The 17,660-nt window shown below is 39.4% G+C and overlaps 1 protein-coding gene across 2 annotated transcripts in view; it reads left to right on the top strand.

Annotated features, from left to right (window-relative positions):
- Positions 1-17,660, top strand: part of FMNL1 (formin like 1) — an 81,254-nt gene that overhangs the window by 25,023 nt on the left and 38,571 nt on the right. For both annotated transcript variants that reach the window (XM_025167885.2, XM_088143366.1), the window contains exons 2-4: positions 5,992-6,075; positions 9,888-9,971; positions 11,246-11,319. In XM_025167885.2, the coding sequence (XP_025023653.2) occupies positions 5,992-6,075; positions 9,888-9,971; positions 11,246-11,319 (242 nt within the window). The remainder of the gene's footprint in view (positions 1-5,991; positions 6,076-9,887; positions 9,972-11,245; positions 11,320-17,660) is intronic.

Below are 17,660 nucleotides of genomic sequence, written 5' to 3'. Positions count from 1 at the left end.
TTTTTGTAATATTTTTTCAGCTCACATCAAAATGGACAACTTTAGATCTGATTGCTTTTGGATATGTTAGCAGGTGAGTCAGGCTCCCTTGCTATTTGTTTTATCAATTGACCCATTTGTAAAAGCCATTGTGGTAGGAACTTGTAATGGACCTCTCATCTCATACCGCTTGAGTACATTTTAAATGAGGTTTCGCTTGATGGACATGTCTTAAAAGAAGCAGTATGGCAAAATAAAAAACAGAGGTAAACATCCATACCCAGAAGAACGTACATGGAATACCATTGTACGTACATGCCTTAACCACAATCATATGTAGCTAGCTGTGGAAGAAGTTGAAGCCCTGCTGCTCCAGAATATGGGATAATGGCTTCATCAGTCACCTTAAAGAGCTTATACTTGATTCCCCAGGATCGACATCCCATTTACCAGTGTGGCAGGCCCACAGCAGGAAGTCCACTTCCCCAGCTTCACAGAAGATCATAGAAGATTTCCCTGCATCAAACATGGTATGCTGATGGGAATATCAGTTGTCAGATTGGACAGAATTAGGACCAGTTGCTTCCCCATAAGTACAACAGCATATATAGGCATCTTCCTGCCTCTAGTCCATGAGAAAGTCTCTAAGGCAATCACGCTGAAGGTTGAATTGGATATCCAGAAACTGGCCCCCAAAACAGAAGTTGCTGTGTTTGTGATGCTTAGTTACCCACGTGGCTTCCAGCAACCAACATTGCTCATAAGTTATGGTGATTCACATCCTTATCATATCTCTTCACCACTGCCGTGCACTAAGCTGTCTTTGAAAATAACTTGGAAGCTACAACTGGTCCAGAATACAGCACTTATTCTGAAGTCACTACACTGGATGCCAATAGACCCAATTCAAGGTTCTGATTATGACCTACAAAGCTGTGCATGGCACAGTACTAGGCTGTATTAGGGATAATCTTACTCAGAAGTATTCTGTCCATTCCATGAGGTCATCTAAAGAGGGCCTGCTTAGGACCCTTTACTTTTGAGACAAGAGAGGAATATGGTCCTGAGACCAGGCCTTATGGAAAAGGCTGACCCCAAAGGTGGCTTGGCCCCCTCATTCCTGATGTTCTGAAAGGCACTGAAGACCTTTCTTCTTCCATAGGTATTCAACTGGTAATTTTATGGTAATTGGGCAGGAGGAAGCACTCCATCCATGAGACACTAGATTATGATTGCACCTCATGCCGGATTTGAACCTCCAGGCCTCCTACATCAGCAATCCTGTATCACCTTGTCATCCAATTGCCCAACATGCCATGGAAGCAAGTATTCAACATAGAAGTTGTATTTGGCAGCCCTATTGCAAGCCAGCTGGAGATAAGAAAATGCTATAGGAGATCTATGAAGATCAACATCATGATGATGATGATGATGATGATGACGATACATTACATGTTTTCTTGCTGTTGAGTTCCCTCTGAAAAGAGCTGGAACTCTTCCTTTTCTTATCAGATAGAAGATACCTACTGAGTGTTTATAATATGGCAGTTTTAACAATTGTCTGGTAATCTTGACTGCCAGCAGCCACTTTCAATATGGCTGCTGTTAATAGTAACAAATAATCAGATAGAAATTCCTGCAGACTCTCACAATCTCGTATTCCCAATATCCAAGAGATGTTGAAGATTAGAAAGACTTGTGTACTAGATTCTTCTATGAAGCCATCATGGAGTATTCCCCAATATTTTAGGACTTATTTCTCATCTTAATTTCTTTCTGAATGCACTTATTTGGAATGTTATTTATGATATTAAACCCCCTCCAAATTTGCACTACTAAAATGTACTGATTTGCTCCTGAATTTCAGTTGCACAATTTCGGGTTGCTCTGGACAGGGCTTAGGACTGGGGTCTGCATTCCCACCCTAGACATAAACCATCATTTTTAAACTACAGTGGTTTGAATCATACATCACACTAAGCCAGAACCAAACCAACCACATTGTGGCTTAGCACAGTGTGGGAATCCAGCTCTCCGCTCTTTGAATCAGATCTAGATTTCAATGAATCCAACACAGCCTTTTGCAACCTCAATCTGTAAAGCAGTGTTTTTCCTAGTTGAAGTCCACACATCTTAAATTTGCTGAGATTGAGAAACACTGAGAGGGGATCCAGGCAAGGTGCTTGAGTTAATATTGTTGACTGATTTTAAGCATTTTAGAGGGAGTTGATTTTTCTGGATCCATTTCTGTCTGGTTTTAGGTTGGTTTTCAAGGCAAAAAGAGCTGTGATCCTTCTTTGGAATGACTTTTGCCAAGAGAGAAAGAAGTGGGGAATGCAGTACCTTTGGTGATCTCAGCAGCATTCCATCTTAGCAACCACAGTACCTTTCTGGGCAAATCATTAGAATTGGCCATTGGTGGCAGTGCATCCCTCCAATTTGGATTACTATGTCCAAGAAATGGGTTGGGGCATTAATGCTTCGGGAGAGAATTGGAAAAGGAGAGAGATAGTTGATTGTTGGACAGAGTTAACAGTGAGAAAGCAGAGATCTCTTGGAATTAATCACTGAGGACTTTTGATGATGTAAATATCTTATGCTACCTCTTCATGTCATTGTTACATAAAGTTTTAATTGTTTATGATCAACTGGTCCTCTGGGTGAATGAAAGATAAAATATTTCTCCCCCCATGCACACACACCTCTACCAAGAAAAGAATTGAAAAGAGATAAGATAATATACAGATGTTTATCATTTTTGGGTAGGAGCAGCAAGACTTTAAACTGTATTTATCTCCAAAATAAGAAACCATGCCACTTCTGACCAAATAAGTCTAGTTTCATCATAAAACTATACCACTGTTTTATCCTACATGATTTTTTTTTCACGTATCCATGAAATGATATAAGCAGATTTACCTAGGTATCAGCTGTATTGGATTACATGTAGTTTTACCTCCTATTGTTCTCTAATCTGAGTGGGGCAGTGATGTCCTGAACTGATATCCAAAAAGGATAATGGATTGGTTGAGGGGCAATAAACTGGACCTCAGTTACAGCAAAATGAAGGTTGTGTTTTCCAATTGCCCAGCTGAGTGATATTTAACCTGTTTTGGAGAAAGAGACAAACCCTTTGATGATGCTTCTGAATCTATCATTGTCAGTGGAAGCATAGGTGACCTTTGTAGCTAGGCTAGGGGTGCCTTTAATCATGTCAGGCTGATACAACAGATGCAGTGGGAACTGGACAGGAATAATCTGGCATCAGTATTCAGGCAATCTAAATGAAACTATCTTTGAAAATAATTCAGAATAGTTGCAAACTGAGAATGGTCAAAACAACAGCTGCATGCCAGTGGTTTGTCAGGAAATTCTCAATATAATCAAAATTGCTATTACTGAGTAAAAAATCTTGTTTCAAAATGACCTATGTGAGCTTTCAGAAATAGCAGCTGGGGGACCCCCAAATTACAAGCCTGGTATCTTATGAAGAGTATAGAAGGACAAATCTTGCATAGAAGGAATTAGCATAGCTTTTATGAGGGGAATACTACTTTCCAATTTTTTGCAGTTGTTTGAAAGTGTTAACATGCTCGTCTTTGAGACTCAGATGCCAGAGTTACTTGGACCTGAATTTGGAAAAGTTCCTCACAAAAGGATCCTGAGTAAAATTAGCAGTCCTGGAATAAACAGATGGTCTTTTCATATACTAGTAGCTGCTTTAGGAAGTTGGATATCTTTCAGTCTTTCCTCTTCTCTCTTTATAGTTTATTTTACTCGCAAACAATATTCAGGCAATCTCAAATCAAGCAAAAGGACTAGGATAAACAGTAAAACTAGGAGACAGATAATTACCACTCAAAGCAGATGATTTGGTAAGTCTGTATTGGGAGTCAAGTAAAGGTTGAATCTTTTCACCTGGATGCTGTCACTGATTACTGAATTATCAAGGAATGTTTTTCCAGTTTAGTGTTTTCAGTTGTTAAGAAAAATGAAAACTGGCACATGACAAGTCAGCAGGTTTGACCAATGGTCCTGTTTTTCTGCTCCTATGTGGTATGGGTTCAACCAATAAGTTGTAAGGGAAATGAGAAGGGGTCGGGTTGAGAAAGAATGGTTGCAAGAACCAAATGCACACCCAGTTTGCCACATCCTGCTACTGAGATAATCTCCTCTAAAATATATGCTGATTTCATTCAAGCGTAGTCACAAGGAGCGAAAGACTTCTTTTTTGTTCCCTATGTTGAAGCAAAAGAGGAACACAGCAATCCATGAATATGAGCATTATTAGGGTGGCCAGGCTTTTGTACTCTGAGCCAGGCCTTTTGAGTAGCACATGACTATTAATAGACTTGCTGTACCATGTTATCCCAAGGAAAGTTTGATTTCCATTTAATGGAGTTTCCATGTTGCAGTGCAGATATTCTCTCACCCCTCCATATGGTGAGTGGAAAGTAGAAGTAAATGGATCCCAAGTGGGAAAAACTCCAGCTACCTTATTTGTTGAGAGCTGATGTAATTATAGTGGGGATGTTTCTAGCCATTTAGTAAACATAGCTCCAAGTGGAACAATGGATCAAACTGAGGAGTAGGAAACCTTGTTCATATTAGCTATAAATCAAAGGCAAAATTTAAGTGGTGAATTTTAGGACCCCTGTCAAATGGTATTTATTTGATTCAAAGTATTTAACTGTTGCCCCAATCATAAACTCTAGGAAGCTCACAACAAAAATAGAAAAATATATACTCATAAACAATCATACAATTTAGAGGATCCAGATTTTTAAATTGCTCTTAAAATGATATGTGGAAATGATTCCCCACTTTCTGCATTTGCATCATTCCTTTCTCCTATCCTTCTACCACTAACCATGTGTATACCATACATTCATATCCGCTTTCCAAGATATTTTCCAGGTTATTTCCAAGAGGTCTTGCTTCATTGTATACAGAAAATAACTGTTGTTATGGGATTATGGAATGACCACCTCTGAATCTTTTGAGATTTCTCAATGACAACAAATAAGGCTGTATTTTGCCAACTCTATACAGGACTGATTTATTATTTTTTCCTAATAGCTGATGTTTAGGCATGAGTGCCTTTGATTATAAGCCCAAAATGGCACCACCCATACAGAAGAAGAAAATACCAATTCTAATGCTTTCAGAAGTACAAAAAAATCCTTAGAGGAAACAACCCTAAAGAGGGGAAACACCCCTTCCAAATATTCCATTGGGGACTTGGCATGCTCAGTAGGCAATGTATAGTGACCACTTGTTAGAAGAAAAATAAAATCAGGTATTTATTATTAATGCTTCTATACAACTTCAACCATGGGACTCTACATAGCATACAGTGAAACATATAATATTATAGAAGTGAACTGTTGGGCATTATGCATATGCCAGCACTGATGTACGTGGTGTATATTTGAAGTTTTTGTAAGGAAAAATAGTAATGTGTTGGAAACAAAGTGACAGCATGTTGGAAGAAAGCTACAGAGAAAAAAACTAGAGGAACCTATTTCAGGTTCTCACCCAACAAGTATCAGATGCTTCTGACACAGAGCAGAGAACCTCTCAAGAAGATCTCCTAACATGGAATAGATCTATGGCTGCATTAAGTTTGCCAGGTAAAAATAGGTAAAGAAAATTAATTAAGAAAAGCATCTCAGCTCTCAGGAAGAACTTGTGTGAAAAGGTTGTGGGAGCACTGGAGAAAAATGGTGATTGTGGAAGCAATTCACTACTGTAAAAATGAGTTAAATAAGCCTTTGTACTCCTCAGAACAGAGGAGTCCATGGGAGGGGGTGTCAAAAAAGACAAGATGAGAGCCTCAACTGCACAATTTAAGCCTTCCCTGTGTACATTTCTGCCTCAAATTGCTCTTAATTGCTCTGCCTTTTTCCTCTGGTGTTATTAAAAACTTTACATGGTTGAACTTATCACAATTCTTGTTATGCAATGACTCTGTACAAACAATAGTTTCTCTCCCCCCCCTTTTTTTTAAAGAATTCTATGAACCTGCCGCCAGACAAAATGAAGCTTCTGAGCCAGTATGACAATGAAAAGAAATGGGAATTAATATGTGACCAGGTAAGGGACCAGGGTGCTATTTTTAAAGTAGCTATATGAAGCATAATTTATAATAGCTTCCAATGTGATTTAATCTTCAGAGCGCCTCACACATCTGAGAATTCTGGGAGTTGTAGTTTCTGAAGCTGGTGAACATCTTTGATCTTTCAGTGACAAGCAAACAATCTTTGAAAGCATGCTGTGGAATCTCACAAAATGCCTACTATAGAGGGAGTGAAACACCCATTTATTGCAAAGAAAAGTGGTGAATTTGTTTCTTGCAGCTGCCTCTAGACCTTCAGGGCACTCTCTAGCCCCTTAAGCTTACCTTTATGGGGTACTGTTTTCTTAATAAGTGAAGATGTGTTTCCAAACAAAGGGGTGTTGTAAAGGCTGTCACTTTGTTTTGCAACATGTCAGCTTCCCATTTATTTATTTTTTAGTAAACAAGAGTCTAAAAAAATAGGTTTTGGCAGGGAGCCTACAGGCACCAAGGGTTGTTCCATAGGCATTTTGGCGTTTGTAGACATTATTGTACCTATGCTTGTTTTAGCTCTGTCCTAAGACGATAGATCTCAAAGATCCTTGGTAGGACACCTACAGCAGTTGAGTAGAGTTAGAAGTCTAGGGTAGATGTGTCCTTGAGAAGATTGGATAAGCAGGGCCATTTCTGTCCTTGCTCCCCACAGGAAAGTGTTATGGAAAAACCATCTCAAGTAGCTCTGTCAGTAGAATACCAAACATTATCCAGAATATCAGAGCAGACGTCCTGATACAAGCAGGTTAGCTTTTGAGAAGTGTAGTATATTCAGAAGACCAATATATGAGGTTTTGATTGCATTCACCGCGTCTGCTATTTTGCTCTTTGCATGCATCTAATTTTCTAGGCATACCAATTTGTCATGCAGGCTGTTCACAGAAGTTTAAATAGATTGGGGATAGACACAACAGGCATGATTTTAGCCCCCATCACATGCCTTCATTAGCTGTTTGAGTAAAGCCAGAAGTGTAAATTCAAGAGACCTTGATTTGACTGCTAGGTGATTAGGCAGATTCCAGCCTCTCAATCAAACTTCACCGCATAGCATTTGGTTTAAAAGGAAGTACATCTGTTTTTCAGAGCACCAAGCCAGGTTTACTACATGGCAGGAAAAGCTGGGGGTGGTAACTCTTGCTTTTTGGTCTGTTTGTACCCATCCAGATGAGCTAAAAGTGGCATCGAGAGAAGCATTTTTCACTGGGCTCATACATCATGTTAAATTATGGTTTATTGTCTAAACCATTGTTTGCTAGGTTCACACTTTCTGCTAAGCTGAAACTAAAGAAGGCACACTGTGATGTGAACCTAGCCAAGAAATCCACTATCACCTTGGCTGAAACAGTTCAAATACCTGCCAAACCTAAATGGGTACATATGAAAGTGGGGTGTGTCATAACAAACAGCTGTTCCCTCTTTTGAACTGCCTTCATGAGTTTAGTGGTGGCGGAGAAACAATCTGTCTCCACCCTGAGATAAACAAGGAAGATAGTTACTCTCCCTGCTAATCCAGCAAACAGCTCTTCAAATAGAGGGCCGCTCCGGAAAACAAGCTGCTGGCAGAGACACACGGGGAAAAAAACGGCACCTGTGCACGCTGTGAAACTATATATTCCTCAGTTTAATAAAGGCACAGGCTTGCGAATGATGCTGAAGGGACAGAAAAAGAGAAGAATGACTCATTCTCAGTGTGCAGATGTCTGTGTGGGATCCAGCTCTTCGCAGACCTGATAAAACGGCTCTTCCATAGGGCGACTTCATAATGTCCTTTATTTCAGAGATTAATTTTAAGGTGTTCATTGACTGGGTGGGCAGTTGGGAATCAAGAAAATAGCTCCCTCGCTCTTCTGCGTTTGAGTGAAAGCAGGTCACAGGACCCTTGTGAGGTGGAGTCTGCTAGTGTCAGCTTTGGCTCACAGCAAATACAGTTGAGTGATGGGCAAAAAAAAAAAAAGTTGGCCTTCATTTAGCATGAATCATATAGGAAGTGGCAGTGTGTGGAAAATGCAGATGTTCTTGTTGATCTTTGGGAAGACAAATGTGCATCTGTATAACTGTCTTCACACAACGCATTTAACTCAGTCACTGAGTTAACCCACTTGCTGAGTTTGACAACTTATTGACTCCTAAATGAACCAGTAAGGAGTGAGTTTGCACATCAGCTAAACCACTAAATAAATAAATAAATAAATAAATAAATAAATAAATAACCTGTGTGTCCTAGTTCAAATTAAGCTTAGGCTGCATACAGCCACTAGGTGACCTTGTTAACTATGTTGTTTTGTTATAAGTGAAGTTTTTAATGGAAAATGGCAATGGCTACAGAGTGTAGCTCACAAAAAAATGGAACAAATATACAAAGAGGCAACAGCCCTGCCATGAATTAAAGCATCTGTCTCAAGAGGTAGATAATGGGTGCACACTGTGTGAACAACTTCAAGTTATCCACCACAACCCTGAGACTTATTTCCTGCCCTGCCATTACCAACTCAGGAACATCTGCTTGTGAGGAAAATTGGTTCTTTTATGGATTCAAAAGATTCTGAAAGGCGTTTCCCCATTTTACAGATGGAAAGCAGCTGAAAGCAGTTTTTGAGTTTTTCAAATCTCTTAGGCCTCAGGTTCCAGGCTGCAAAACTCAAGATGAACACTGATGATCATTCAGATTTTTGCAGGCCAGAACTTTTAGTCTTAGAATCTGCAAAACCATCAGAAATGCATAGAGAGGATTCAAATTCTTTGCAGAACAGATCATTCAAGAAAGCATTAGCTCACATGCATACATGAGCACAACCCTTTTTTACATATATGTACATATACACACTGCCTTGCCATCTCTCTAATTTTTTTCTGTACAGACTTGAACTTGCTCCAGGAGTGTCTGCAGGGTGTGGTAAAAAAAAGTCAAGATGGTGACTGCAACAATAAAGTTAAAGTTCCTAGCATACTCTGAGGACACTCCTGCCTTACTCTTACTTCTTAGACACTTTCATTCATTCACACACAAGTTTTAATTAGCAATGTGTCCTCTAATTATAGGAGACTCCTTTGAAAGGAAGTGTTTCAGCACTCATGGTTCAAAAAATAAGAACATGAGACAGCACACAATCGCTCTTGTGAAACATTATGTCACATTGTGGCACAAGGGTGATGCAATGCAGTTATTATGGGAAGAAGATGCAGGGGTGACTTGTACAGGACTAGAAGATTTCAGTTGTACATTTAGACAGTGTGTATGGAAGGGATTCTCTGCAATCTCTTTCCATAGCTCCACTGATTTTCTAAAGTCTACAGTTTGCAACAGAGTTGGGGGAAACCTATGTAGCTTGTATAGCACATTCCAAAGTATACATTTGCAGGCTAAAGTACTTTAAGAGAAGGGTATTATTGTGGTAGATCCTGAGGTGTGGAACGTATATTTAATGGCTGGGCTGTAAAGTTGGAGTTTCCTAAGCTGCAGCAGGCCAAGATAGATCATAATGGCCTTGCCTATTGAGGTTTCTTTTTCTCTTTGTGTTACTGTTCATCCTTTTGCAGTTCAGCATGGTTCATAAGCATTTAGGTCTGGCAGCTAAAGGCTGCTAACGCTTGGGCCTAGAAGCACCTGCAATATTTGCAATTTTGGTTATGTTTAACAGTTGGAATTTGTTTCCTCAGCATCTTCTACAAAAGCAGATACCTTACTTGTCTATTCCCATAATGTATTTGCATTTTTAGAATTCCCTCTATTCCTTGTGGATTTAATGAAAACATTGTGTTGTTTCTCTTCTCCCACTCCATCTGTGCCCATCTGTAGGAACGATTCCAGGTAAAGAACCCGCCATCTGCCTATCTCCAAAAATTGAAGAGCTATCTAGACACGGGTGGATTCAGCGGAAAGGTGACTTTTAAGTGGCTAATAGTTATTTATTTTATTTATGAATCAAATTTATACACTACCTATCTCACTATAAAATGACTCTAGGCGGCTTACAAATAAAAAATATGGCCATTTCATATTCTCTCCTCTCCCCTAATTATTTCCACATTCTTTCTATCCTCTCTCCAACTGGAAATTTTTGCATAAAAGTAAAAAGATTTTGCAGAAGATGCTTTTTGCAAATAAACTATTAGCAGCTGGACTCTCTGCTTATCATAGTTTTCTTCCCTAAGGCTAATTTCACTTTTAGGTGAAACAGAGCAAAAAAAAAAAAAAAACTGCCAGCAAACAAACACAACTGATTTCTTTAAGTGGCTTTTTGATTTCCTGAATTCCTCATGATGAGTAGAAATTGCTAGTTTGCATGCTGTTACAGATTTATTTATTTATTTATTGGAGCTATTTGTATTTCAGAGTAACAATCCTTCAGTAGCTGGCAAACAATATAAGCAATTGTAAATAAAATACAATGAGTATTCTTGAAAAAGAAATGAAGTCATAGGTCCTTTCCGCAGAGCCAGTGATGCTAAAGGCCTGGTAGGCATGTGGGGTGGGTGGGAGCATGTTTACATTTTCTATAGGGTCTACAGCAAGTAATACACCCATGCGTGCAACACAAAAGATAGACTGAGCAATGGCATGCACCATAGTTATTTCTAGGCCTGGCCAGAGAAGTGGGAGTATCATTTGCAGCACAGTGAGCAAGATACGAGTAACCTTATGCTGGGGAGATAGATTGATATCACTCTCTTAACTGGTGTCACACACCTGCATTTTCTATCAAAAAAGCCTGACCTTTAAAGACCCACATTTTAATAGTAAAACTTATCAGTTTTGAATGGCTTTCATCCCTTAATAGGCCTGCCAGAAACTCACAGTTCCTGTAGTCTTAATTATTTAAAATTGAGCCATAAGCTTTATTTGAACAGATCCCTTTATTGGAGTATTTTTGTGATTTGATTTCTGGGTGTATGATTTTTATTTGCTCATAATAATCTGCCTGCAATCAATATGAAAAGTACAACCAGCAAAAGAGCCATTCTGTACTTCACTATTGATTGCAAGGCATATTTACAGTATGAAATTCTTAGCGCTGTCTGTATTATTTCCCATCGAAGCGTAGATACTTTTTCAAACCCAGGGTCGAAATATAATGCATAAGTAAGTCACAGGGCAAATAAAAATATGCCAGGTTTTTAATTTCTATGGAATTTTTAATTTGTTTCTTTACCCAGTTTAAGAGACGAGTTCAAGAATCGACCCAGGTTCTTCGGGAATTAGAGATATCTCTGAGGACAAACCACATTGGGTGAGTATCAGTGGAAAATAAATTTGCCGGTTATTCACCTGCCTGTTGAGCACTCTTCAACGTGCCATTCCTAGTTATGAAAAATTATAATATATTCATTCTTTAATTGGTTGAGAAACTTGAAGGGTCATGACCACTCCAATGGCTACCTTTTACCACTCCTAGCTAGGTAATTCTCAAAATCAGCTTATATTTTACAGCTTATATTTATATTCTGTATGCCTTCTGAAATAAAAATTTCATAATACTTTTTTTAAATAAACGCCCCAAACTATTCTGTGCCTATTGGAGGGGGAAGGAGGTACATTTGGACCAGAATACAAAGGGCTTCTGTTTGTGCCCAGTGGAGTCTGTCAAAATCAAAATGGTCTGGCTAGGGTTGAACCTAAGTTTGTTCCTCCCATTCTAGATCCTAACAGTCTCCAGGCACTGGGACAGCACATTGACAGCATTGCTTGGTTGTCCAAGGATCAAGTTGTACAAATGGGCATAATCGGTGCACCTGACTCCATGCCATTGTATAACCTCCCCTAACAGTCTCCTGTAGATGTTAAATAGGAATGGGTAGAATGTTGAGCCCTAAGGAATTCCACAAACCGTGGGCCTAGGACTCTGTCTCTCCCTTTCTACAAATGATGAATGAAACTAGCGCCAGAGAAAGCAGGAGAACCACTATAAAATAGTGCCCCCCCACTCCCAAAACTGGCCCAGTGGGTTACTATGATAAATGGTATCAAAAGCCACTGAGAGATAAAGATCAAGGATGACCAGGAGAGTTGCATCACCCCAAGTCCCAGTAGAGGTCATCCACCAAGTTATCTCAGTGCTATACTCCAGCCTGAACCCTAACTGAGAAGTATCCAGATAATCTCTTTCCCCCAGAGGCCGCTGGAGCTGCAGCCCAACCACCTTCTCTCTGATCTTTCCTTCAAAAGGGAGGTTGGAAACTGGAGAAAAATTGTCCAATATCATTGGGTCCAGGGAGGAAGGGGCATACCACTACCTCTTTCGAGGATGAATTCACCACCACTTGGACCTAACCATGTGTCATCTCCCAGGTGGCCTTGATCAGCCAGGAGGGACATGGATCTAACCTGCAGGTGTGTGAAAGGATGTACTGTAGGTCTGGCCTTCAGAAGGAGGAAGGGAGCAATGAACTACTGAAAGAAAAAAAAAGACAACTCAGTCCTAAGAAAGTGGAAAGTGTGAGAAAGAAACTCAAAATAATCTTGCCTTGATTTGTTTGGTATGAGAAGGGGCAGAGAGAAACTCTGACAAGCTTTCAAGATTCTGTTATTCTACCCTACAACAATAAAATGCATTCCTGGAATCCTTGCTGTTTCTATTTCTTGTTCTTACCTTGAATGGCTGACATGGTAGTTTCACTCACAGCTCTGAAAATCCTGTGCAGTTCCTCAGGACCCATAGGCTCAAATTCCTTCCAGAGAATAGAGCCTATCTCACCTCAGTAGGATCCACCTAGTCAGAAAGAATCTGAGTGGTTGTATCCATCAGATGCCTACCATGATCCTCACAGCAGCTCTTAAGATGTTCATCAGGACCCTCCCTTCCTAAAAGGGCACAGGTCACCCTGAATAGGGCCACCAGGTGGCACTCTGCAGGCATGATAAGAGTGAAAAAATAATTAAATTTTGTTGCTCTTATTGCCACAAGGTACTCTTTAATCCAGTGTCATATACATGTCTGGTTACAGTCCCTCCCAGTCTTTCTCCAACAATGCCGTAGGTGTCTCTTTTGTTGCATCATGTTCCAGAGCTCCTTAGTAAACCAAGGAGCACCCAGGATTGGTAGACAAAGAAATGCTGCTCAGGACAATCCAATGAAGGCTTGTCCTCCACTCATTCCAGGTGGTGACTAAAGCCTCAATTGAGCATCCCACCAGAACCTCAGGAAACTTCCTAACCATTCTCTGAAAACCAACAGGATCCATAAGGCACCTGGGACAGATGGATCAAACAGATCCCACCTTCCTGCTGGGCAACTCCAGGCCAACAGAGAGTGATCTGAACACAAGGGGCAGAAGATAATACACCTTCCCTTAAGTAGAATGGATGGTCTTCCAGAGAACCTTATCAACCTGCAGATGCAGTTGAGGGTGTGGGGTGTATTTAGAAGCTGTGTGATTGTTTTTCATACTTCTTTCCTTCATTCCATTTCTAGTCTGCCCTTTCCTTAGGGCCCAATAAGAATGGCAGCTTAAACTGATGTATAGCACATATCTAAATAGAAATTAGAACTACAACCACAATCTGTAATATATGTCAACAGTTCAAAGCCATGAGACAGGCCCTTGTTTGTTAAATAGCTATTTATAACCTTTTCTTCAAACACTCAAATCTCTGATGAGTTTCTGGGTGGGAAGAAAGTCCCACAGCTGCAGAGCAGCCAGAAAAACGCCATTTTATGTCATTTATTCTCCAGGTTTGACACGCAGATGGATTAATCAAGAGGGTATCCTCAGGGCTTACACAGAAGGTCTATTTTTGTTTTTCCAAATAATGGCAGTAATGTTGCTCTGACCTCACTTATGCAGCAGAGGCATTGTAAGGGTCCAAATAAAGTTATGGGTTCCATGAAGGTCTTTTGCAAATTGTCCATAGCTCATTAATAAAGTACATGCTTTGTGACCACTGGCTTTTTAAGTGATATCTGGCAGTTACCAGTCTGAGTGATTAACACTGGGACTGGCCATTCTGAACTTATTATTCCACTGTTGGGTCAACTGCATTGCCTACAATTAGTTTCATGGCCCAGTTGAAGGCTTTGGTGCTGATTTTGGGACATCTTTTGTTCCTTGTTTTTACTATTGTTTTATTTTATTTTTTTCCTGTGTTTTACTTGTGAACCTCCTGGACGTTTTGGGAGTCGGGCAGCATACAAATGGAATAAATAAATAATAAAAATGACATCGGACCAGTAATTGATTTATTTATTTAATTTGTATGGCTGCCCATCTCACCAAGTAACTCTGGGTAGTGAACAAAACTTAAAAAATAAAAACAATTAAAGTAAATGTTTTCTCTATTTTCTGTCGGGGTAAGATTAACTTTAGAGCTCATTTTATATGCTTTTGCTCACAGTAGTGTGATAGCTGGCTATCACTGTCAGCAATTTTTTTTGTAGTCCTCCACACCTGAAATTCTGGCAAGCTTTTAATTCTTGTTTGGGTATTTGTGTTTGTAAACTACATTGTATCTTTATAAGCCTGTTGAGTAATATATTAATAAATAAAGGGCCTGATGCTCTTATTCTGAACAAGTCTGAATAAGGTTATCTGAATAACTAGATAACTTATGTAGGACCACCTTCTCTCATATTAATTTGCCTGTCCAATCTGATTGATTGATTGCCTGTCCAATCAAATCAGACAGGGTCAACTCCCTCCAGATCCAGTCCATCTAAGAAAGCTATCTGATGGGACCTAGAAACAGGTGTTTTCAGTCACTGTGCCAAGCTGTGGAACTCTCCCTATGGAGATTCTTTCCTGGATTGTAGCAGAGAACTTAAGTTCTGGCCTTTCCATCTAGCTCAGGAGGAAGAAACGCTCTGAATATTAGAATGCATTGGCAGACACATGACTTTGCATCAGGGCTGTGGAGTTGGCACATAAAACCTTTGACTCCGACATTCATGGTACCTCTGACTCCAACTCCTTTAATTATTTATTGATACAGGAAATAAATTATAAATATACTAATTATATATTTCCTATATTGACTGCAAGCACACAACATACAAGGCATTTCATCACTGCTAACGTGAATCAGCAGGCAGCTTTTCAGAACCCTAAACCTGTTAAAGCTTTGGTCTAAAGGCTATAGCTGAGACATTCTGGTTTTTTATTTTATTTATTAAAGAAATTACAAACATTCAGTAACCTTATAGTTTATACAAAGGATAGAAGCTAAAAAATAAAAACAATGAGCTTGTATTTTTTTCAAAATATATCTTTTGAAATTTGCAGAGAACTTAAAATTAAAATATATCCTGAAAAAAATAGGTTAATCAAATTATCTATGGAATAGGAAGTTTTAACATATTATATTATTTATATTATATACAATTTAAATTTATTAGGAATCCAAGTTGGTACATTTTTACCAACTCCGACTCCAGTCCCCCAAGAATTGCTTCCGACTCCACAGCCCTGCTTTGCAAAGCTATTTTTAATTCTTTATGATGCTGTTGAGATTTCTAGGGGGGGGGTTCATTTTTTATTGAGGGTTTTTTTTAATGAAGTTTCTGGCTGTTAGCCACTGAGATCCTTTGGGGGTGAGGGGCATACCAATTTAATAAATAAATAAGGTTCCTTTACACCTAAAATGCTGAACTGAACAAAACTAAACTGATGACAACATTGCTGAAATTGACACATCACATTAAGTTATAATGTGGTTTTGTTGGTTTCCAGTTTAGAATGTAGTTTGTGAGCCCAGTCACTATGGTTTAATGTTATCTGTGACTTAATCAACAAACTATGGCTTGGTACAATTTATGAAGCTAGCCGATGTCTCCTGCTGATGATATAGTTAGTACCTCATATGCAATAAACCCCAGGGCTCATTATACTCTTATCCCTGGCTTTTGCAAGATCTACTTCAGACAATTCGTGTTGACTTGGAGAGAGCCTGTGAAGTGGGGAAGTGAAGCATGAAAGGAGATAAATCCAGGCTTGATCCTCTGTTTTTCACCCTTGAAGTAGACAAGAATGTCTGGGGACCCTCTACCTGTGTTTGGAATGAGCAGTCAAGGCTATAATAAGGGGAGCTCTTTGCTAAAATTATTGGTCTGGCTTGAAGAAGGGCACAGACTGAATGCTCCTTTGCTTGTGACTTTGTTGCACAGGGGAGAAGGTAACTGCACTACATAATATCAACAGGATCTTTTGGATCAGGGGCTATGCTGGGAACTTGAGGGGGAAGCTGTACTGTATTCATTGTCTGCAGTTCCCTATCTTATGGTTTAGTCTTGCATATTCTTTTCCAGAGTTTCAGCTAGTAATCCTAGACAAATTTATTCCTCCTTTAGCGTCTTAATTTTGGAACAAATAATCTAAAGACTGAGGAGAAGAAACCAAGACAAAAGAGAACAGAATAAATCAATTTCTCACTTGTTTGCCCTCTACTGAAGCACCGGGGGGAATGAAAAATATGTTAAGGATTGCCTGTGTGATGTTACATTTTAATTGTTCAAATGAATATCAGCCTCAGTGGAGGTTAATCTGGTTAACTGACTAGTTTCCCTTGCCAGGAGCTAAGCTGAATTCCACCCCCACCTGGCACCCTTTTCCTGGCCTCTGTGAGCCCTCTGAGGTCCGCAGAGAAGGTGACCCCAGCATGTTGGAGGCAGCAGCCAACACCATTAAGGACAGTGATGTATGCAGGCTAATTAACAGCTTGAATGAGAAAGCATTTATCTCTCTGGACCAACTGCCTGCCAAGCAGTGAGAAGATAAAAGGGAAGCCAGCAAGCACAAGTTCTGTCAGCATTTTGTGACCAAATGTACTGTCAAGCTGGACAGTGTAAAAGGCAAAATAAATTACACACTGGAATGGGATATAGAACCTGGGCATCAGGAGATGAATCACAGCCCAGCAGGAAGGATTCCAGACTGCCTGGGTGATCGTTCCAGAATTGTAGTGGTTCATGTGAACATAAACCTCAGTTCATGTTTGAAAAGGCTGATGAAATGGATAACATGAGCTTTGAACTTGAATTCCAAAATCTGTCCTCAGTTTATAAGTTAAGTGAATTACTTTGAGCACCTCACTTAGAGCTGATTCAGATATTCATAAAAAGAGGTTAGGAATCCTTGCAAAAAACTCATTATAAATTTCTATCTGTCACAGTTTTTACTAGTTTATTTGTTCATATGACCCTAAATAAGTCTTACTCTTGTAGAACATTGCCAGCTTAAAAGGGTGAAACATTTCAAGTTTGCTTCTGAATTACAAAAACGTTCTTAAAGGCCGTTTAGTTCTCCCCAGGCAAGTAATTAAATGGCTAATTGCAAGATAAAAATGTGCCAATACATCAGATGTTCTGTGCAGCATGAAAGCTAGAATATCAAGGAAAGAGACTCTAGTTTATCTTTCTCTGTGACATGGGAGTTACCCCTTGTAGAACATATAGGGGATTATTGGAATATGTGATTCCTCCATGTTTATTATAAAGTCCTAAGATGCCTTTGTGCCTGTCCTATACATGTCAGTGCAGAAGAATGTTCATTTAAGTTTGTTTGATTTTACTGCTAGGCAAATAGGATATAGGATTACAGCATTACAAACATAGCTTGCAGAACATTTGCTAAGATAAATGAA

This window comes from Python bivittatus, unplaced genomic scaffold (genome assembly GCF_059951505.1).
Source record: "Python bivittatus isolate LINGU-HERP-01145 unplaced genomic scaffold, Pbiv_v1 ctg000410_np1212, whole genome shotgun sequence".
In the NCBI taxonomy this organism is placed as follows: Eukaryota; Metazoa; Chordata; class Lepidosauria; order Squamata; family Pythonidae; genus Python; species Python bivittatus.
Note: the sequence above shows the minus strand (reverse complement) of the source record. Positions and strands in the feature narration are given on the sequence as shown.